Source organism: Dasypus novemcinctus, chromosome 3 (genome assembly GCF_030445035.2).
Source record: "Dasypus novemcinctus isolate mDasNov1 chromosome 3, mDasNov1.1.hap2, whole genome shotgun sequence".
In the NCBI taxonomy this organism is placed as follows: Eukaryota; Metazoa; Chordata; class Mammalia; order Cingulata; family Dasypodidae; genus Dasypus; species Dasypus novemcinctus.
The window spans coordinates 79,707,982-79,730,828 of record NC_080675.1 but is presented as its reverse complement, the minus strand read 5'-3'; the positions used below and the strand labels follow the sequence as shown (position 1 = coordinate 79,730,828).

Below are 22,847 nucleotides of genomic sequence, written 5' to 3'. Positions count from 1 at the left end.
CATACCAGGCATGGGCTGACTAGGCACCTTGTATTATATAGATGAAAGAACATAGTACCTACCCTCAGACACTCCTACCTAAGTATAATAAAGTGTGGGAAATCCTATAATAGAGACATGTATGTATAAGATACAGTTAGAGCACAGAACAGGAATAGATAGCTGTAGCCAAGTTTTACTGATTAATTAGAGCATACTTTCCTACTATGCCTGCTAGCCTCAAACTCTTTCACAGTACAGCACTTGAGGCTGCTGCTATTGTTCAGTCAAAGAAGACATGTAAGAAAAACCCTATTTCCCATCCATGGCATAGTGGGAGAAGTACACAAGAAGCTATCTAGAAGATGGTATATATTATGCCACTAATTGTATAAAAAAAGGGAAAGAAAACACACACTTTTTTCTTGATGCATTAAGCCTCTCTACAAGCCTACTCAAAAAAGTGGATAATATTGGTTGTCTCTGAGGAGAAGAGGTAGATGGGGGATTGAGTGGGAGAGAAACTTTTCACTGAATATCCTTTGGTTTCTTTTGGATTTTTAACAATGTGAATTTATTACTCATGTAAAAAGAAAATAAAAGCTTTAGCTCCTTGGTATATCACATTATCATATCTGAGAGATACCAATTGTATTTTATTTAAAGGGTTGTGTAACCTACTAACCTTTTAAGCATTCTAGATAGAAGAAAAATATTGCTAAGGATCATTTAAGTACTTATAGCATTTTTTGTTTTGATTACAGGGCACTTCCTACTTTCTATTTTTCACGCCTCTCACCTAGTTTGTCCTGATAAACATCAGGTGGCTGTGAGTGGGAGTGGTTCCTCCCAGAGAAGACAACTACAGATTTTTTTATATAGCAGTCAGTTATGTGTTTCTGTTTTGTTGATTTAATGGAAATTACAGGTGGGGTATGCCAGGTAACCCCTGGCAGAAAACAGAATGTAAAAAGAAAAAATATAGTTCAGTAAGTCCCTTTGCATTGCTCAGGATTTGGAGCAAGTTAATAGATTTCCTAGGTAAGATAAATTGTTTGTAATATACCATTATAGGACATACATAGTTATCAACTCTCTTGAAATAAATTTTTGTAACTGAAAACTGAGAATATGAAATTACATAGAGTCAGTCATACATCATGTCCTTAGAAGTTCTATGTGGATCATGTAAAGATGGTTATAAGGAAACAGTTTTGGGCTGAGCATGTTAAATAGAACAGATTGAAGGTTAAATATACACAAGAAATAGTACAATTATTCTATTTTATGTACATACATAATTTGCTAAAACACAAAATATGGTCAGTGTACATTAATAGGCTTTGTTAGTCTTTAGGACTCTGTAAAAGCATCTAAATAGGATAGACATAAACTTCTGCAGTGTTCATCTCACTTGATCATGTAGTTTAAGAATTTATTGGAAAGCAGATGTGACTCAAGTGATTGAGCTCCTGCCTACCACATGGGAGGTCCCAGGTTCATTTCCCAGTTCCTTCTAAAAGAAGACGAGCAAGGGGAAGGGAATATGGCTCAAGTGATAGAGCTTCCGCCTACCATATGGGAGTACCCAGGTTCGATCCCTGGGGCCTCCTGGTGAAAAAGAAGAAGAGAAAGCATGCCCACACGGTGACCCAGTGCCTGAGCTAGTGACTGCGTGGTGAGCCAGTGCCCATGTGAGTGCCTGCATAATGAGCCAGTGCCCATGCAAGTGAGTCACACAGCAAAATGATGAAGCATCAAAAAAGAGAGACAAGGGGAGAGTCAAGGTGAAGCACGGCAGAAACCAGGAACTCAGTTGGCACAATTGACAGGAATCTCTCTCCACATCAGGGGTCTCCAGGATCAAATCCAGCTGAATCCTAGAGTAGAGAAAATGTGAAGACAACACAGATAGCAAAAAAGCAGGGCAGGAGGAGAGGAAGGGGGGAAATTTAATAAATAAATCTTAAAAAAAAAGAAGACGAGCAAGATAGCGAGCTAAAGCAACAAAATGATGCAACAAGATACACAAGGAAAACATAATGAGAGACACAAAAAAGCAGGGAGCAGATGTGGCTTAAACAATTAGGTGCCTCCCTCCCACATTGGGAGGTCCCGGGTTGGGTTCCTGGTGCCTCCTAAAAAGACCATCACACAACAAACAGGAAACAGCAAATGCAAACAGTGAGGGGGTAGGAGAAATAAATAAAATAAATCCTCAAAAAATAAAATTATTTTTTGTGGGGGTTTATATATAATGAAAAACATATCTTTTGTTCTGACTTCCCCCTCAATATATGGTTATGGCCATTTGGTATATATAGATAGATATTTTTAAATGAATCAATTTTATTGATACATATTAATGAAGCATAAATTCATCCAAAGTGTACAATCCGTGGTATTTGGTATAATCTCATGTTGTGCATTCATCACTTCATTATTCACTTACACTACCTTCTTTGCCTTTAGTGGTAAGTAGTAATGAAGAATTTTTCTTCTTTACCTTTGAGTAGTTCTGATTTTTTTTCTTTGCACAGCAAAACAAAGATGCTTTTTCTAGTTTTGTTTTGTTTTCCTTCCTAATGGTCACAGCATTGTTTTTTTTCCCTCAGCTATGCATAGTTCTGCCACCTTGATTTGTGGTCAGTGAGTATGCACCTGGTAAGAAGTCTGTGCTCTGCATTTTAAAGACAAAGTTGAATTTCATGATTTTATTAGAGAAATGTGGAAAAAGAATGGCATTGGATTCCATCATCTTGCCTTATGACTGCTTAGTTTTCTTAAACTGTTTAAAGTTCAGGTTTTCTTCATGGTGAAAATAGGGAGCTGAAAATACCTGTTAATAATTCTACCCCCAACCTAGAAAATACTTTTGAATTTGTCTAAGAAAGCTATTCTGCAAAATGTATGCTTAAAGAGAGTAATTCTTTATGCATGAAAGGTTGTAAAAATTGAGTGGTATATTTACTTGTTTTTTTAAAATGAACTGGTTATTTTTTAATTAAATTTTTAAAAAATTTATTATGATATGCAGACAACATTTCTCATTTTAATCACATTCAAATATATACCTCAGTGTCATGCATTACATTCACAATTTTGTGCTACCTTCACCACCATTCATTATCACAACTTCCAAACATAAATTCTATACCCATTAAGCATTAATTTCCCTAGGTGTGTGTTTTAATTTGCTAAAAGCTGCTGGGAGCAACATACCAGCAATGGGTTCGCTTTTGTAATGGGAATTTATTAGGTTAAAAGCTTACAGTTCTGAGACTGTGAAAATGTCCAAATCAAGGCATCATCAGAGATGCTGTTGCACCAGAGGTTGGCTGTGGGTGATCAGGCACATGGTGTCATCTGAAGATCCTTTCTCTCTGAGCTCAGGGGTGGGCAATCAGGCATATAGTTCATCTCTCCCCTCTTCTCTAGGCCTCTGTCTCGGCCTCTTTGGAGCCTCTTTACGTGTCTTTGTGATCCGCTGATTCCAGCCTTCTACCTGTGAGACCTCTCTCAACCTCTTGGTATTTCTCTGTCTCTGCTACCTTTTTCTGTTTGTCTTTGTTTATTTCTCCCATTTATAAGGGACTCCAGCAAGTGGACCAAAACCCACCCTGGATCACACCTCACTGAAGTAATTCAGTCAAAAAAGCCCCCAACTGAATCCAATCCAATCAAAGGACCCCATACCCACAGGAATGGATTAGATTCAAGAACATCATCTTTTCTGGGGTCCACAAAAAGTTTCAAACTATCAGTGTATATTACAAAATAGGGTAAAATACCTTGGAAAGTATATTTTTATATATTAGATTTTAAAAAATTAACATTTCCAAAAATCTCTTATTTTCTTTAAAAATATTGAAAAGTATGGCAGTGCTCTTAATGCAAGAAATTGTTACTTAGGAAATGAAATGTATAGCTTCACATACCTGATTTTGTTTTCTAGTCTTGTGTTTTGATATATGTCATTGTGAGGGTATTACATGTGGAAAGAAAATAAAGGAAAAAGACCTTGACCTGCCTTATCCTTTCTTCACTTTCTACTCAGAAGAACCTTTAAGAAATGATAGGCATCAAAGAGATCTAGACCAAAATTCTGGCTCTGCCACTTCGTATCTCGGTCACCTTGGGCAAATAATTTCATGCTCAGGGATTTCAAAGGCAGCACGCTAAAACTTATCTCCTCCTTCCTCCTACCTCAGACATGTTCTTTTTTCCATATCCTCTATTTGGTTTACTGACACTGCCATCTTCCATCCAGTTACCCAAATCAGCATCACAGATATTTCTACTTCTTATTGTCCAAATAAGTCAATAAATCCTGCTGACATTACCTCCTAAATTAATCCTGCTAGTCCTGCACTATCCAGTATGGTAGCCACCAGCCAGTTTGGCTGTTGAGCACTTGAAATGTGACTGAATTGAGTTGTACTTTGTGAAATACACACCAGATTTTTAAAACGGTGTTAAAAATAATATACAATAACATTAATATTTTTATATTACTTGTTGCAATGATATATTTAATATATTGGATTAAAGAAATTGTATTTACTTCATGCATTTGTTTTTTAATGTGGCTACTAAAAATTTTATCATTACATATGTGGCTCACATTTGTGACTCATATTTCTCTTGGCAGCACTACTCTAGTCTGTCTTGTCCTCTTTATCTTAGTTAGACCCTTTTCATCTCTCAGAGTTACAGAAGTATAATGGCCTCCCCAGATTCCACATCTTGGTGAAAGTGCTTTTTCTGAAATGGACAACTGAAGGGGTCACTTCCCTGCTACTGCAAGCCTTCAGAGGCTTCTGGTAATATAAAACCCAAGGTATTCTGTGTAGTATGCAAGAATCTTGGTTATTGACCCCTGCCTCATCTCACCTCTCCTTAGCTCCTCCTTTCTTCTGCCTTGCACTATACTCTCTACTGATCCTAAAATTTCTGTTTTCCCCAAACATACCATGCTGTTCACTCATCTGTGCCTTTGCATTTGCTGATCCTATAGTCTAGAATGTTCTCCCATTATCCTTCCCCATCTGACCTGGGAGTTCCATTTTATCTTTCAAAACATTCCAAAGACCCCCCTTTTTCTCCCTTATAGAGGTTCTAACAACATTTTGTATTTATTCCCAATGGGCTCTCAGCTCCTTGAGGGCAGGGACCATGTCTTTTTCACTTTTATTTCTACCTGTGCTTAGGATAGTACCTGGAGCAGAGCAAGTACATTCATTCAGTAAGTTTTTGTATTATTTGTATTGCATTAGAATCATGTATATTCCAGTGATTCATTTCTGTGTCTGCCTGAAGAAAAATACTGAATCTTACTGATATAAAGATCAAATCGTGCCTGTCATACAGTAGACACCAAATAAATTGTTTTCAAGTTGAATAAATTCAGGCTGAACCTGCTCTGTGTGGCTACTGCTGATTTTGAGATTGACCTTTAGGCATAGTCATTCAGAGGATTACTGACTTGGGAGATCTTTAGTGAATTTTTTTTTTCCTTTGGTCTTTAGAGATTATTATGCATGCTATTGTTTATTAGCCTTAGATGTTTTTTTCCTTTACGAAAATATAGTGTACGTGTGTATTGGGAAAAGGGTTAAATATCAAAGGATAGAAAGTGGAAGCTCCCTTTCTGGTCTTACTCCCCAGAGGAAACCACTGATAACAGTTTAGTATCTATTTTTCAAGACTGTTTTCAGGTACACACATACATAATTATTTTGCACAAAAATGACATCATTAAACATAATATTCTAAATTTTGCATTTTCCTTAACATTTCTTTCATATTCTTCCAAGTACATATATGGAAATACATACATATTTGGAAATACTTCTAAAGTCATTGGGAAATGTCTTTTTTAATTTGTTTATTTGTTTACCACCACCCCCCCCCCCCATTGTCTGCTCTCTGTGTCCATTCACTGTGTGTTCTTCTGTGTCTGCTTGTATTCTCATTAGGCTGCTCTGGGAACCGGTCCTGGGATCTTCTGGAGTTGGAGAGAGGCAATCATTCTCTTGTGCCACCTCAGCTCCCTGATCTGCTCTGTCTCTTATTGTCTTCCCTCTGCCTCTTTTTGTTGCGTCATCTTGCTGCGCCAGCTCTCCATGTGGGCCAGCACTCTTGTGAGGGATAGTACTCTACGTGGGCCAGCACTCCGCGTGGGCCAGCTTGCCTTCATCAGGAGGCCCTAGGCATTGTACCCTGAACGTCCTATATGGTAGATGGGAGCCCAATTGCTTGAGCCACATCCACTTCCCAGAAATGTCTTTAAACAGCCAAATTAAGGCCGTTCCGTATTGTGATTGTCTCTGAGCTGCTTAGAGTGCTGTACTCAGCTGAGCTGTTTTACAATTAGGTGATTACCCCTCCTACTATTTGCAGAGTACACTTAATAGCATTAGAGAAAGGGCTCCTATCCCCAAGGTTTGGAGGGTATGGCCCAAAATACCTGATTGCAAGTGTAAAATGTCTTTGGAGTCTTACTTGTTTTATCTTAGTTAAAGTTAGTATAAATCTTACAGTGTAAGATATTGCAGTATACCTGTATTTCTTTTCATAAGAAAAACAAGGAGCTTCCCCCCAAAAATAGAACTTGAAGTAAATTGTCACTCCAGGAGAGGGTATGTCTTATTTATCACATAGCTTCACATATCCCCGGTGTATTGCCAAGTATATACCCCAGTTAGAGAAACAGTGTTAGGCTTTCAAACAAAAATACCTAGGGATTTCCCATAATTCACTTAGTAAGGATGAACAGCAATCTATCCCATTTCTCTGCCTTGATTAGAAAATGATAATTACATTTACCTCATTTTATGCCCTCTAATTCCTCTTCTCACACCTATCCCCTTATTCTTCAGATCACATCCCCATTATTGCTTCTTGTCATTTCCAGATTGTCTCCACTTCTGCTAAAAGAAAAAAGAGAAGAAAAAGAAAAAAAAAAAAAGCAGAAGTGAAGTAAATGTGAGGGTATGGGAATTTCTAGAAACTGTTCATAAGTCCTTGATAGTATGCTATATTGAACTGTATTTGTGTGAATGTAGTATTTGCCAGATCTTTTCTCTGAGAAATACAAAGGAATTTCCCCATTAGAAGGCTTACATTTTAGCTTTCTAGAGGACATGAATTACTGTGTTGTATGCACATGCCTAGCACATTATGAGAATTCTTTAAAAACTCTGTTTTTTTAAAAATTTTCACATTTTGCATATGGGTAAACTTAGGCTCTTAACTTGCTTCAAGGGAACAAGGTATATTCCTGAGCCTGAACTATTAGTATTAGGTTTAAACATAAAAGGTTGCTATTTTCGTAGGTTAAAAACAGTAGAATATTGGCAACTTTGTATGGTTCAGCATACTGCAAAGCCTCTGTTGTGTGTGTGTGTAAATTTTACCATGTATAAAAGAAGATAGTTTAAATGTTAATGTTTAATTTAAAGAGTAATAATAATATTAGCATACCTGAAGCCACCGGTTAGGTGAAGAAGCCCCATATGTGCCCTGCCCCAATTACATTCCACTCCCAATTCCCATTTCCACCCAGGTATCATTCCTAATTTCAGTGTAAATAATTTTCTTGCTTTTCTTTTTTGGTTAGGTTTGAAAACTGAGTAGCAAGCTAAACCCTAGCTGTAGAAGGAAAAGGTACTATTGTTGATATTCGATGAAAGCTCTCTGGAAAAGATGATCAGAATACTCTTTGCTTCATCATCTGGTTTTGACTTCTCTGAGAGCTTTTAAGAGACCATTCTTGGGAAATCAGGGTTCACAGTCATGAGTGAGTTTTAGGAAACAGAGGGTTTTGCCCAGTAAGATCATCTGTTAGAGCTGTAGTTTGGACAATATAAACAACTGACAAATATGACCAAACTAAATGGGCTGTTCTTTATTTTCTGCCTCTAAGCTTTCCACCAAGTTCCATAGTGGGTCAAAGCAAAAAATTCTTGCATTTTCACTGAAATGCAAGTGTGCACTAATCCAGGCAGCAGGGATAGAGGAAATTACAAGAATTCTAGCCTGCAGTTGAAACAAACCAAGTACAGCTCATTCTGGGCTCAGGTTAAAAAGATGCTGAGGTGGCAGTGGGGATCTTGGTGGTGACAGTCCCCAGTCTGGCTATCTCTGAGTTACTTTTCAATCTGGACTGATTGTCCTCTGTGTCTGATATACAGCTGGGATCTCCCTTCACCATCCTCCTGGGGATTCCCATCACCTTTTTCCTGTATTAGATCTCCTGTTTCCTACCTTCCTCTTTCTTGGGTTAGTCTCTTGTTTTAATGGTACACATTCTCCAGGTGCTTCTTAAGAAAGGGTGCATGGGAGGAATTTTTGAGAGCTTCTGTGTCTGAAAATGTCTTTATATTACCCCTGTATTTGATTTATAGTGTGACTGGAAATAGACCTCTTGGCTAGAAATAATATTCTTTCAGAATTTTGAAGATAACAATTCATGCTTCTAGTGTTGTTTTTGAAGTCTGAAGACATTCTGATTCTTGATCTTTTTATTATGATCTCTCTCTCTCTCAGCTTTTAGAATCTTCTCTGTCTCAGTGTTCTAAAATTTTATAATGATGTCCCTTGATATGGATCTTTTTTACCTGTTAGGTCAGGTTTATATCTCATTATGAGGGAAGCAGATTTGGCTCAACTGATAGAGCATCCACCTACCATATGGGAGGTGCAGGGTTCAAACCCAGGGCCTCCTGACCCGTGTGGTGAGCTGGCCCATATGCAGTGCTGATGTGCACAAGGAATGCCATGCCACACAGGGGGGTGTCCCCCATGCAAAGAGTGCACACTGCAAGGAGAGCCGCCCTGTGTGAAGAAAGCACAGCCTGCCCAGGAGTGGCACTGCATACACGGAGAGCTGACACAGCAAAATAACACAACAAAAGGAGACACAGATTCCTGGTGCTACTGATAAGAATGCAAGCAGACACAGAAGAACACACAGTGAAAGGACACAGAGAACAGACAATGAGGGGCAAGAGGAAGGGAAGAGAAATAAATTTAAAAAATAAATCTTTAAAAAATAAATAAATAACTCATTATGAAAACTCAATATTTTAGTTTCCTAGGCTGCTTAAAGCAAATACCAGGAAATGGATTGGGTTTAAAAAAGAAAAAAAAAAGGAATTTATTCACTCACAGTTAAGGCTGGAAAATGTCCAAATCAAGGCATCATCAATGTGATGCTTTCTTTTTGAAGACTGGCTGCCAGAGATCCTTGACTCCTCTACCATACAACAAGGCACATGGCACAGCATCTGCTGGTCTCTCCTTTTTCTTCCAGATATTGTTGCCTTCAGCTTCTTGGTTCTGTGGCTTTCTCTCTCTTTGTCTGAATTTCACTCTCTTATAAAGGACTCCAATAAGAGGATTAAGACCCATCCTGAATGAAGTGGGTCACACCTTAACTGAAGTAGCCTCATCAAAAGATCCTACTTAGAATGGGTTTATATCGACAGGAATGAATTAAATTTAAGAACATGTTTTTCTGGGGTACATACCAGAATTTTACTCATCTTTCAGTTCTGGGAAATATCTGTTTTTTCATTGATGAGTCCTCAGTTTTCCCTCTTCTCTCTCTGAAACTCCTGTTAGTTAGGTATCCTCTAAATTTAGTCCTTTCTATTTTTAATTTTTTATCTGTTTTCCTCTTATTTATCTCTTTTGCTCCATTCTTGGGAACCTTCCTCAGTGTTCTACCTTTCTAATTATTTTCCCCCCCATGATTGCAATCATGTTTTAATTCCCAGGAGTTCTTTCTTATTCTCTTCCTTTAAAAAAAAGTCTGCTTCAAGAATTCATTCAGTTATCTCAGAGAATCTTAATGAGTTTTTTTTTTTCCTCTTCCCTTTAGAGTCCTTACTTCCTCAAAAAATAGGTGGGGTTCCCCCGCCTATTTGTTTTAGACTCTTCCATTTCTTGGGCTCTCCACAGCTGCTTGGTAATTCTTGGCCATCTCCTTATGATTAAACATGATCTAAAAGCTGATCAGAAGCTCATGAGTGTGTGGGGAGGATTGTTGACTTCACTGTAGGTTGATCTGAGTGGGCCATTTGTTGGGAAATTCTTAATAATTAGATTTTTTAGTTTTTTTGTTGTTTTTGTTTTGTTTTGTTTTGGGCTGGTCAGATTCCCTAAAGGAGAGTGTTCTAGTCTCCTGACTAGAGAGTACAGGCTTTGCTGCCAGTGTTCTGGGGAGCCAGGTAGGGCTCAGTATTCAGTATGCATATATTCATATAATCTCTGCTTTCAGTATAGCCCTCACAGTGCTTGATATGCCAATATAGAGACTTTCTGATTTATCCCTTCCAGATATTGATCCTCAAGAATCCCCTCCCTAACTTCAGCAGAGACAATATTGGGCTAGTGGGGAGGTGTGAATCTAGGAATCTAATGCTTCTTAAATAGCTTACACCCAATTCTCCTTAGTTAAGCCATATACCTCAGCCTTACTCCTTTGCTCCCTGTTGCAGGGTCTTTTGAGAAATCAAGCTTGTTCCTTAGGTGAGTTAACATTTGTCTATCTGGTATCCAGCTTTCAAAATTTTATTGCTGTTGTATCCTCTCTTGTTCTCTGAGTCTTTGGGAGTTTGTCATTTTAGAAAGTTTATTTTAGTTTTAGTGAGATTTTAAGTGGGATATTAGATTAGATGTATGTTCCATCTGCTTTCTTAACCTGAAAGCTAATGTTCTACTCTTAACAAGTATTGATAGAGGAATTAACACAAAAATCATCCATCTGTTGTAATACCAAATGAATCTCTTTGTTGTTTTCTCCTCTTGTGTCTTCTGTTTGGCGGGGTGGGGAGGTTAGAGTGTGGATGGTAGGGTTCTGAATTTACTAATTCTAGCCATACTATCTAGTAATAGCTCAAATTTACTGAGTACATGTTTTATCTAAATTAATCCTCATAATAACCTAGTTGTCTCCATTTTTACCAATGATGAAACAGAAGCCCAGAGAGAAAAAGTAATGCCCAAGGCCACACAGCTTGTACATAATAGAACCCGGAATATGAACCCAGGCAAGCTAACACCAGAGCTTTTGCTCTTAATTACTATTATAATTCTATAACAATAATAAATATGAATGATAAAGTCTATTTTATGCATCTATTCAGTTGCATTTACTGTATAAGCCCTTCTAATACAGAGCTATATAGATGACTTGGAACATTAACGGGAGATGTCTAAGGTGTCTTTTTGTACACTTAGGTCTTTTATATGTTTTGAACTGACATTGTTGTTCCAGAAAACAGTCAATAGTCCCAGTGTACATTTGTGTATAGCTCTGTATTAAGACCGAAAGCTGTGTAAATTAGTGCAGCCATGGGGAAGCTACACAAATTTTCAAGCCTCTGGAACCCTGCTCATCAAATTCTTTCTCTTCTTGTCATTAAGTCATGTCCTGTGAGCCTAAAAGTGTTAATATATTTTCCCAGAGTGGACAAATTATTCCCTATACTTGGACTGGATCTGGAACCATAGGGGGAGATTTTAATAAACCTTCTGAAAATGGAGATTAAAATGCATCAAAATAAATTAATCATCCTGAAATTAGTTTCAGTCTTTCAAATATCTATCCTTTCCTGCCTCACCAATGATAAAAAGAAACACAGGTATCTTACAAAAAAACTAAAAAGACCAGAGAATGTATATAAATGTTTGGAGAAAAGTCATAACTTGAATCAGGAGCCAAATCTTCTGTCTTCTAGACAACTCTGACTCTCAGCTAGCTGGGGAAATCCATCCAGACAAACAATTTAATAGTTTTCTAAAAGGCTGGATAACTATGTGGGTGTTAATGGCATCAAAGGAGACAGTGGTGCAAAGGAAACCCATCCCACACTTGACAGGATGTTCCCAAAGCAGGAAGGGCATTTCTCTTCCTCAGTAGAATTGTTTCATTGACTAAGAACAAGATGAGATAATTGAAATCTCCCTAAAATACCAAAGACTGACGAAAGCAGGATATAGGACATGGTGAGTCTAATGTGACCCACTGGGATCATGTATGACATATCATAATAAAGTAATAGGATTTTGTGTGTGTACTTCCTTCCAAGAGATTAAAGAACCTTGTAGAGTCAGTCATCAAATAGTTTCAAATCTACTATACACAAAGTATGTAGTCCCAGAGATGGAAACTGGACTCCAGCTCAGTCTCGGCCTCTACTCTCTGAAACCATAACACCAGACTTACAAAGTGAACTGTCCTTGTATACCACATGAGTGAAAGCTTCCTTCTTCTCCCTCACCCTAGCTTCTGCTGCTTCTCCAAAACACTTCCTTTTATCTTCTTCCAGAAGTTTTCCCGTTTTCATCAATTGCTAATCTGTCTCATGCATGGTACATAGCTTCTGAGCAGTTCCAGCAAGGAAATGTTATTAATTCTCCTTTAAATAAATAGCCATCTGTGTGCAGCAGCAGCAGCTATTGAAGAACGGAGGCTGAGGCAGCACCAGTGAACAGCAGGCAAATGAAAAAACTAGAAACCTCAAACCACAATTTTGGTGGGTTTCCTGCACTCACTTTCTTCGTGGCATTCTCAGAGGTACACAGAAAAATGTTGAAGAATTTGAGGACTTCAGGACTATGTCTTCCCAGAATTTAGCTCAAGAGAAAAATGAGAGGAACAAAGATAAAGAAGAGAATAAAACTGGGTAGTAGCTAACTTGCAAAGGGTAGCGTCATAAAAACAAGTAGACTCTTTTCGAGGAAACCACGGTCGCTGTAGCAGCCGTCTTTCGGCTCCCCGGTCCTCCTGACACCACTGTTCACTCTTGCTGAGGAACAAGTTGGTCAGGAAGCCACGCCACAGCCATGGCTTTTAAGGACACTGGAAAGACCCCCGTGGAACCAGAGGTGGCTATTCACCGTATTAGAATCACCCTGACCAGCCGCAACGTGAAGTCTCTGGAGAAGGTGTGTGCTGACTTGATTAGAGGCGCTAAGGAAAAGAACCTCAAAGTGAAGGGATCAGTTCAGATGCCTACCAAGACTCTAAGAATCACTACAAGGAAAACTCCTTGTGGTGAAGGTTCAAAGACTTGGGATCGTTTCCAGATGAGGATCCACAAGAGACTCATTGAATTGCACAGTTCTTCTGAGGTTGTTAAGCAGATTACTTCCGTCAGTATTGAGCCAGGAGTAGACGTTGAAGTCACCATTGCAGATGCTTAAGTCAGTTATTTTAATAAATACTGTCAGTTGCTAAAAAAAAAAAAAAAAAAAGTAGAAAACCCATTGTTCCATTATCCCTTGTTTTTTCTGCTATAAGCTTTGTGGAGGGCCCAGTGCATCAACTATATACAATGTGTTTGTGTTTGTGGTCTTCTGAGTCCTAGAACACTGCCTTAATAGAGTCCATCAGTCATTGTGTTTGTCTCTGAAGTGGTTTCATAGTCTCTTAGTTTGTGGGAAATAATAAAAAATAATGCATATGAAAAAAGAGGATCCATAGAATCTTTACTTTTCTTGCTTTATCTTGTCTGCGTTTGACTTAATCCCTTCATATCCTGAAATCCAGTCAGATTCAGCAAGAAAACCCCCCACCCAGGACCTCCCCAGTTGAAGTTTTAAGTTACCATGAGGTTGTCTATAAAAAGTATAAAAAGCAGAGGTGTATTTCCTGGCTTTAGCCCCCCGAACAACTGCGTAACCACTATTAGAAATTGGTATTCTTTTGTGTTGGAACAGTATCCAGGATAGTCATGGTAATTTTTTTTTTTTAAGATTTATTTTTTATTTATTCCTCTCCCCTTCCCCCCTGTTGTCTGCTGTCTGTGTCCATTTGCTGCGAGTTCTTCTGTGTCCACCTGCATTCTTGTCAGCGGCACCGGGAATCTGTGTCTCTTTTTGTTGCATCATCTTGCTGTATCAGCTCTCCGTGTGTGCGGCACCACTCCTGGGCAGGCTGCACTTTTTTCTCACAGGGCGGCTCTCCTTGAGGGGTACATTCTTTGTGCATGTGGCTACCCTACACATGGAATGCCTCTTTGTGGCATGGCACTCCTTGCGCGCATCAGCACTGTGCATGGCCAGCTCACCACACGGGTCAGGAGGCCCTGGGTTTGATCCCTGGACCTCCTATGTAGGCAGACACTCTTATCAGTTGAGCCACATCCGCTTTCCTAGTTATGGTAATTTTAAGAACCTCTCTTCTGTTTTTATGGAATTTTAAATGTCTCTACTTACAAATAACTATATATATTCTCTTTAACATCTGCATTCTCTTTATTTATTTTTAAAGATTTTATTTATTTCTCTCCCCTTCTCCCCTGCCCCAGTTGTCTGTTGTCTGTGTCTATTTTGCTGCGTGTTCTTCTTTGTCCACTTCTGTTGTTGTCAGCGGCACGGGAATCTGTGTTTCTTTTTGTTGCGTTATCCTGTTGTGTCAGCTCTCCGTGTATGCGGCGCCATTCCCGGGCAGGCTCCACTTTCTTTTGCACTGGGGACCTCCCCTTACGGGGCGCACTCCTTGCACGTGGGGCTCCCTGACGGGGGGGCACCCCTGCATGGCAGGGCATACCTTGCGCCCATCAGCACTGCACGTGGGCTAGCTCCACATGGGTCAGGGAGGCCCGGGGTTTGAACCACGGACCTCCCATATGGTAGATGGATGCCCTAACCACTGGGCCAAGTCCGCTTCCCTACATTCTCTTTAAACTAATTTGTTTTCTTTTCAGAGCTCAGGTGCTGAACTACGGCTATGTGTATGTAGAAAGAGGAAGTAGATCAAAGACTAAATCACTCTAGAGGCTCCTTTAGCACTGTGCATGGTTGTATCTGAGAGAAATGAGACCTACAATAGCTTAATGCATAACACCTTGTTCCTCCTACCCCCATGTAGTCCCAGTAACAGCTGCTGATTATTTTCAGAGGACAATTTCCACTCTAATCATCAATTTCCACATCCACATCAGGCCTGTTAGAGAGAAGGAAACTATCCCACTGCTGAGTTCAAGAATCTGAATCTACTGTGGTTCCTGAAGAGCTGTTTACACGCATTCATTTCACACGTGGAATAATAGCATCAGAAGCTACCAGGGAATAAAATTAGATGCACCATCCAAGGAGTACTGAACTCTAGCTAAGTAGAATTGGGAGGCCTGCCATTAAGGCTAAAATAAAGTACAACTTCTCACCATTCACCCACTGATTCATTTAAAGGGAGAGGGGTTGGGCAGAAGGTAAAGGGGTAGGTTTTATACGGAACTGTATCTCAGCACTAAGCTATGGCTTCCCAGGACTACCTTGTCAGGTCCCAAGTTGTTTCCTAAAGTCATTAAAAGGAAGAGATGTTGCCAGAGAACACACCAGGAAAGTCAGGTTGTTTTGAGAACCTTCCTCCAGATTAACCACAAAGGAGCACCCTGAATAAGTCCTAATTTGTCTTTCCTTCAGTTTTCTTAATCTCTAAATGAGAAAATAAAACTCCTCATAAGTTGCTAGGAGAAATAGTAGAAACTTATCAAGATCTTTTCATGTAGAAATTGTGTATACATAAGGTCATTTTTACATTTTTGTTTATGGCAACTTGAGGTGAATTTTTATAACACTAATAAGGATAGTAGCTGAGGTGGGGGTAGGGGGAAATTTTATCTTTTCACATTTTACAAATAAGGAAATCTGAGCAAAAAAAAAACACAGGAATTTGTAATTCCTCACTCAGGCCAGAACCCAAACCACAGAGCCTATGTTGGTGTAAGTATAAATTTGGAATGACATCTTTATTAATAGTACATAGGTAGGAGTGCTATAAAAAAAAAAAAAATAGATGACTGCTGCTTCTGTTATTGTTCCCCTTTGAAAGGTACCTTTAAATCAAATGTAGAAAAGGAGCAAGAAGCCAGTTATTATCTGCACTGGCCATTTCTCTAGTTGCCTGCTCTCATTCTTCAGCCAAGATGCTGAGCACTGCAAATCTTGCCATTGTGCCAACTGCTTTTGCATTCCCAGCCTCTAGCCATACCCGGGCTTTTACACTGTCCGGCTCTCCATCTGCGCATCTGCAGTCAACTCCCACTGCCAGTCCCCAGACCAGCTGTATCTGATTCCTCAAACCTCCTACTCTACCCCCTCCTCCATAGCAATACCAATTACACACCTCCTGTTATAAATAGAAAATAGAAGATATCAGGAAGAAGGACATCACATTTCTATACACAGGCACACACACTTTACTACCAAACAAACTTTTCTGTGTTCAAAGCCATCCTTAGCCCTCTTCCATCTCAACACAGGATTTTTCCATAAACCTGCAACTGCTCTAATAAAGAAAAAAAATTTAGAAAAAAACAGAAAAAACTTTCTAGTCCACATTATGATAAAATAAAGATTACTTCTGTGAGATTTTGTTCATGTTTGTAGCAGGAAAATTTCTTGAGACTTTGGTTATGAGGGCAGGGAAGGATTCACCATACCTTTCCTGTCTTCCCTTTTGAATTTCATTCATAGCATTTTAAAAAGATTTGTACTGGGAAGTGGACATGGCTCAACTGATAGAGTATCCGTCTACCATATGGAGGGTCCAGGGTTCGATCCCCAAGGCCTCCTGACCCATCTTGTAAGCTGGCCCACACGCAGTGCTGCCGTGCACAAGGAATGCTGTGCCATGCAGGAGCGCCCCCATGTAGGGGTACCCCATACACAAGGAGTGCGCCCCGCAAGGAGAGCTGCTCCAGGTGAAAAAAACGCAGCATGCCCAGGAGTGGCACTGTACAGACGGAGAGCTGACGCAGCAAGATGACGCAACAAAAAAGAGACACAGTTTCCTGGTGCCGCCGGATAAGGCAAGCGGATGCAGAAGCACACACAGTAAATGGACAGAGAGCAGACAACGGGGGAAGGGGAGAGAAATAAATAAATAAATAAATCTTAAAAAAAAAAAAAAAGACTTGTACTAGGAGTAGATGTGGTTCAAGTGGTTGACCTCCCACCTCCAACATGGGAGGTCCCAGGTTCGGTTCCTGGTGCCTCCTGAAAAAAACAAAAATGAACAACAAGAAAAACAGATGAAAAACCAACTCAGGGAAGCCAGTGTGGCTCAGTGGTTGAGCGCCGAGGTCCCAGGTTCGGTCCTAGTACTTAAAAAAAAAAGTCTTATACTGTCTAATGAAAGCTGAAGTACATTATTAAGGAAGAATGCATTTGCAATAATACCATTAAGAAAATGTCCCCATGTGCATAAACACATATTTCTTAAAATCTGAATTGCTTCAAGAATACTGAAGCATGGGAAGCAGATGTGGCTCAACTGATAGCGCGTCTGCCTACCATATGGAGGGTCCAGGTTTCGATCCCCAGGGCCTCCTGACCCATGTGGTGGGCTGGCCCACGCACAGTGCTGCCGTGTGCAAGGAGTGCTGTGCCATGCAGGGGCACCCCCGCATAAGGGTGCCCCACGTGCATGGAGTGCGCCCCACAAGGAGAGCCGCCCCGTGTGAAAAAAGTGCAGCATGCCCAGGAGTGGTGCTGCACACATGGAGAGCTGACACAGCAAAATGACGCAACAAAAAAGAGATGCAGTTTACTGGTACTGCCTGACAATGCAAGTGGACGCAGAAGAACACACAGCGAATGGACACAAAGATCAGACAGTGGGGGGGGGCAGAGAGAAGGGGAGAGAAATAAATAAAAATAAATCTTTAAAAATAAAAAGAATATATAGATTGTTAATCTCCACCAACTAGACTTTAAACTTAAATCAAAGCTTAAGGCTTTTGGAAGTAATTTCTGTGTTATTTGTTAGATGTCGTTTTTTAATTCTGTTTGATGATATCCTCTACACAAATGCTTTCATTATTTAACGGGATAGCCCATTAAATCAATTTAACATTTCCCTTTTTTTTTTTTTTTTACATTTCCTTTAACTCATTTGCCAAAACTATAATCTAAAATATTTGAGTATTTTTTGCCCTATTTATTTATTTATTTATTTTATTTTTTTTAAGTACTGGGACCTCATGTGCAGGAAGCCGGCACTCAACCACTGAGCCACCTCAGTTCCCTTGAGTTGGTTTTTTCATTTGTTTGCTTATTGTTTGTTTTGTTTCTCTCTAGGAGGCTCCAGAAACTGAACTCAGGACCTCCTGTGTGGGAGGCAGGGGCTCAACTGCTTGAGCCACATCTGCTCCCCCTATTCATTCTTTTTTTTTTTTAAAGATTTATTTTTATTTATTTAATTCCCCTCCCCTCCCCCGGTTGTCTGTTTTCTGTGTCTTTTTGCTGCGTCTTGTTTCTTTGTCCGCTTCTGTTGTCGTCAGCGGCACGGGAAGTGTGGGCGGCGCCATTCCTCGGCAGGCTGCTCCCTCCTTCGCGCTGGGCGGCTCTCCTCATGGGTGCACTCCTTGCGCGTGGGGCTCCCCTACGCGGGGGACACCCCTGTGTGGCACTGCACTCCTTGCGCGCATCAGCACTGCACATGGGCCAGCTCCACACGGGTCAAGGAGGCCCGGGGCTTGAGCCGCGGACCTCCCATGTGGTAGACGGACGCCCTAACCCCTGGGCCAAAGTCCGTTTCCCGTCCCCCTATTCATTCTTAACTCTTATAATTCTGAGTTAATTGACATTTGTCAGTTGTGAAGTCATTGTACAACATTAATACATTCTAAAACTCAAAACAAAACCATGGCAATATAGTCTTTGACTTAAAGGTAGTATAAAATAAACATTCTTTGAATATGTGTAATAAAGCTTACAAACGGAGGGAAAAAATCTGATTTCTCCCACTTTTTTGAGTTTGCAGGAACGCTTTTGGTATTTTTTTTTTCAATGTAAATTATCTTTTGTAAGAATTAAATAGAAGCATTATTGGTTGCTTTTGTAAACCAAAAAGTAATAAATGAATCCCTATATTTAAAAATTAATTTTAAGAAATTTAAAAAGAGAAGAACTCACAGACTAAGGAGTCTTAAGAGAAATAAGACTCCAATAAATATAAGCACTGATTGTATATTTGATATTAAGGAATTAGTTAATTTTTTTTTTAGGAGGTACTGAGGATTGAATCTGGGACCTCATACATGGGAAGCAGGCACTCAAACCAGTAAGCTACACCTGCTCCCCAGTTGTTAATTTTTTAGATGTGAAAATGGTATTATGCTTATTTTTTTTTAAAGAATCCTGAGAATTTATAAATACATACTGACGTACTTACAGATGAATGATCTGATGTCTGGAATTCATTTCAAAATAACATAGGAGAGGGAAGTAGGTAGAGATAGAAATGAAATCAGATTGGCCATGAACTGATAATTATTGAAATTGGATGGTGGGTATGGGTAAAAAATATCTACTTTTGTTTGTATTTTAAAATTTCTATAATTAAACTTTTTTTTTAGGAGGTACTGGGTATTGAACCTGGGATCTTGTACATGTGAAGCAGGTGCTCAACCACTGGGCTACACCAACCCACCAATTAAACTGTTCTTTCCTGAAGGTATCAAAAATGAATTTTTTAATATATGAGCTATGTTGATTATAGTTATCTTGCTCTAGAACTACAGTGAATTTCTAATTTCTGTAGACAGTAAATCCAAAAGGCTTTAGTGTTTTGAAGGGCATATAATCCAGGGCATGCCAGATACTGCAGAGGGGAAGATTTTAAAAAGTCAAGAATAGCAAAAGGAAGTTAGAATTACTAAGGAAAGCCCTAGCTCTTGTCAGCCTTCCCACCTCTGTGACAGCTTTTCTAGTTCCTGAGCATCCCTATGCAAGTTATTTCTAACACATGTGGCCCTGCCAGCCATATTTTTTATCCCTATCTTTCAGCAGTTTTATGCCAAAAGTAAATGTTTCACCTATGAGTAAAAATCTCTTATCTTCCTATAGGAGATATAAACCATATTAGGATGGAAAACTAACCAGAATATATTTGAATAAAATATTAATCTGAAATTTTTATCACCTTTCATTTTTGGAGAATTATCCTTTAGAAATCTTGAGGAGCAATGGTGGATAGAAAATAAACATTTATCCCAGGCATTATTCAGAATAAAACAGAGTAGAAAAAGAAGGAATGTTTTCAGAAAAAATGATTTTGTGAAAAGGAAAAACTGGAATAGTAGGGACTATAGAAAACAAAAATCTTGAATCAGGAGAGAAAAATTTTTTAAAAAAGAGTTCCAAGACAATGAACTTGGAAGGAGAAAACTGTGTGACTGGTGTGATCTGGTTCCAACTCCCAGTTCCAGAAGGCTCGGCAAGGTATAGCTTTACCACTTAGGAAAAAGTATGGAGTAGGGAGGACAAGTGATTTCTTGCGTGGAAGAAGGGGGTGGAAAGAGTGATACCTGACCCTAGGTTAACCTTGAGATAATGAGTACCCAGAAGGCCTCCTTAGTTCTGGAATCAATTCAGAATTTTATATATGCTCGAGAGTGATCTGTACTGCTTATTTTGCTCTACTGTGTGGCCCAGATTCAGATCCCTCAATCGTGCCCAGAACTGCCCTCACCATCTCTAGGCTGAGAACAGTGCAGTCTCTGTTCAGGACTGCCCTTAGTGCAAGGAACCCTTTCCTGTTCTCTTTCATCTAAACCTGTTGCTAGTCTCAAAGGGAGGATTGCCTTTTTTTAGGGTATAGGCCATCCTATATGAATTGGATATTTGTCACAAATACCTTTTTCCTGTCTTAGAAAACCCAATTTGCTTTTTTTTAAATTTTTTTTTTATTTTTGGTAATTGTAGATTCATAGTATAAGAAATAATACAGAGATCCCATGTACTTTTCATCCAATTTTCCCCAATGGTAGTAACATCTTGCAAACGTATACTACAATATGACAACCGGGATATTGACATTGATACAGTCAAGATACAGAAAGTTTCCATCACCACATGGATCCCTCATATTAACCTTTTCTAGATAGACTCATATCTTGCCCCTACTTGCTTAATTCCTGGCAGCCACTAATCTGTTCTCCATTTCTATAATTTTGTAATTTCAAGAATGTGATATAAATGGACTCATATAATATAGATGCTTTGGGGATTGGCCTTTTTTCAACTCACTGTAATTCTCTGGAGATTCATCTAGATTGTTGTGTTATAAGTAGTTCATTTCTTTTTTATTGCCAAGCAGTATTCCATAGTATGAAAGTATGACAGTTTAACTTGTTGAAGGACATCTGGTTATTACAATATTGGACTATTACAAATAAATATGCTGTAAACATTTATTACAGACTTTCTGTGTGAACATAAGCCTTCTTTTCTGTGGAATAAATACCCAAGAGTGTAATTGCTGGATTGTACAGTTGCATGTGTAGTTTTTTATAAGAAACTGCCAAACTATTTTCCAGAGTAGCTGTGTCATTTTAAATTCCCACCAAGGTTGTATTAGTGAGGGATACAGTTTCTCTGCATCTTCACCAGCATTTAATATTGTCATTGCTTTTTATTTTACCCTTTCCAATGATGACTAGTGATATACCTCATTGTGGTTTTAATTTGCAGTTCCCTAGTGACTAGCGATGTTGGACTTCTTTTCATGTGCTTATTTGCTTTCCATGTATCTTCTTTAGTGAAAGGACTTTCATGTCTTTTGCTCATGTTCTAATTGGATTGTTTTTTTAAACTGTCAAATTTTGAAAATTCTTTATATATTCCAGATACATTTAAGCCTGTGATCCATTTTTATTTAATTTTTGTGTAAGACTCAGGTACAGGTTCATTTGTCTTGCCTGTGGATGTGCAATTTTTCCAGCATCATTTGTGGAGAAGGATATCTTTTCTCCACATATTTATATGGATGGGTCAGTTTCTGTATTCTCTATTCTGAACCATTAATCTGTATATAAATCCCTTTGCAAATACCTCACTTTACTGTATACTGTACAGTAATAGTGTACTGTACATTCTGTAGCTTTATAGTAATTTTTAAATGGGGTAGTGTGATTCCTCTAATTTTATTCTTCATTTTAAAAATATTTCAGCTATTCTGGTTTTTTGCTTTTTATCTAAATTTTAGGGAAAAAAATCTTTGTATATATCCAAAAAAATCCTTCAAGGATTTTGATAGGAATTGCATTAATCGTGATATTTCAGTTTGGGGAGAATTAGCTTCTTTACTAGGTTGAGCCTTCCAATCTATGTGCATGGTATGTCTCTACATTTCTTTAGATCTTCTTTGATTTCTTTTTTTTTAGCAATTTTATTGAGATATGTATATATATCATACAATCCATCCAAAGTGTACATTTGGTGGGTTTTGCATTCATCACTACAATCTATATTACAGCATTTTCATTACTCCAAAAAGAATAAAATCCCACCCCTTATCCATTACTTTTTAATGCCTCTACCATTACTTTTATCAGTATTGAGTATCTTTAAGCATATAAGTCATATATGTTTTGTCAGATTTATATCTAAGTATTACATTATTTTTTGAGTGTATATTGTGTTCTATTTTTAATTTCAGTGTCCACATATTCATGGTTAGTATATAGAAATACTATTGAGTTTTGTATGTTTATTTACATTAGTTTTAGGAGTTTTTTTTGGTAGATTCCTTGGGATTTTCTGTGTAGACTGTCTAGCACCATGTTGAGTAAGAGTGGTGAGAGCAGAACTCATCCCTGTTCCTGATCTGAGAAGGAAGCACTCATCTTTCCCCATTAAGTATAATGTTAACATACTGTTAGCTATAGGTGTTTTTAGTAAATATTCTTTATCAAGTTCAGAAAGTTCCCGTCTATCCCAGTTTTTATCAGAGTTTTTATCAAAAATGGGTGTTGGATTTTGTCTTATGCTTTTTCTGCATCAATTAATTTGATCATGTGATTTTTCTTCTTTAACTTGTTAATATAGTGGATTACATTGATTTTTGA

The 22,847-nt window shown here is 38.7% G+C and overlaps 2 protein-coding genes across 4 annotated transcripts in view; both read left to right on the top strand.

Moving 5' to 3' along the window:
- PRORP (protein only RNase P catalytic subunit) overlaps positions 1-22,847 on the top strand; it is a 133,089-nt gene that overhangs the window by 87,281 nt on the left and 22,961 nt on the right. The window lies entirely within an intron of this gene.
- Positions 12,776-13,320, top strand: LOC101430155 (small ribosomal subunit protein uS10-like). Its single transcript, XM_058293555.2, has one exon. The coding sequence runs from the start codon at positions 12,835-12,837 to the stop codon at positions 13,192-13,194; it is 360 nt and encodes a 119-aa protein (XP_058149538.1). The 5' UTR covers positions 12,776-12,834; the 3' UTR covers positions 13,195-13,320.

What these genes read in the sequence shown, in the direction of transcription:
- LOC101430155 (XM_058293555.2), top strand. Translation starts at nt 12,835, where the DNA reads ATGGCTTTTAAGGACACTGGAAAGACCCCCGTGGAACCAGAGGTGGCT.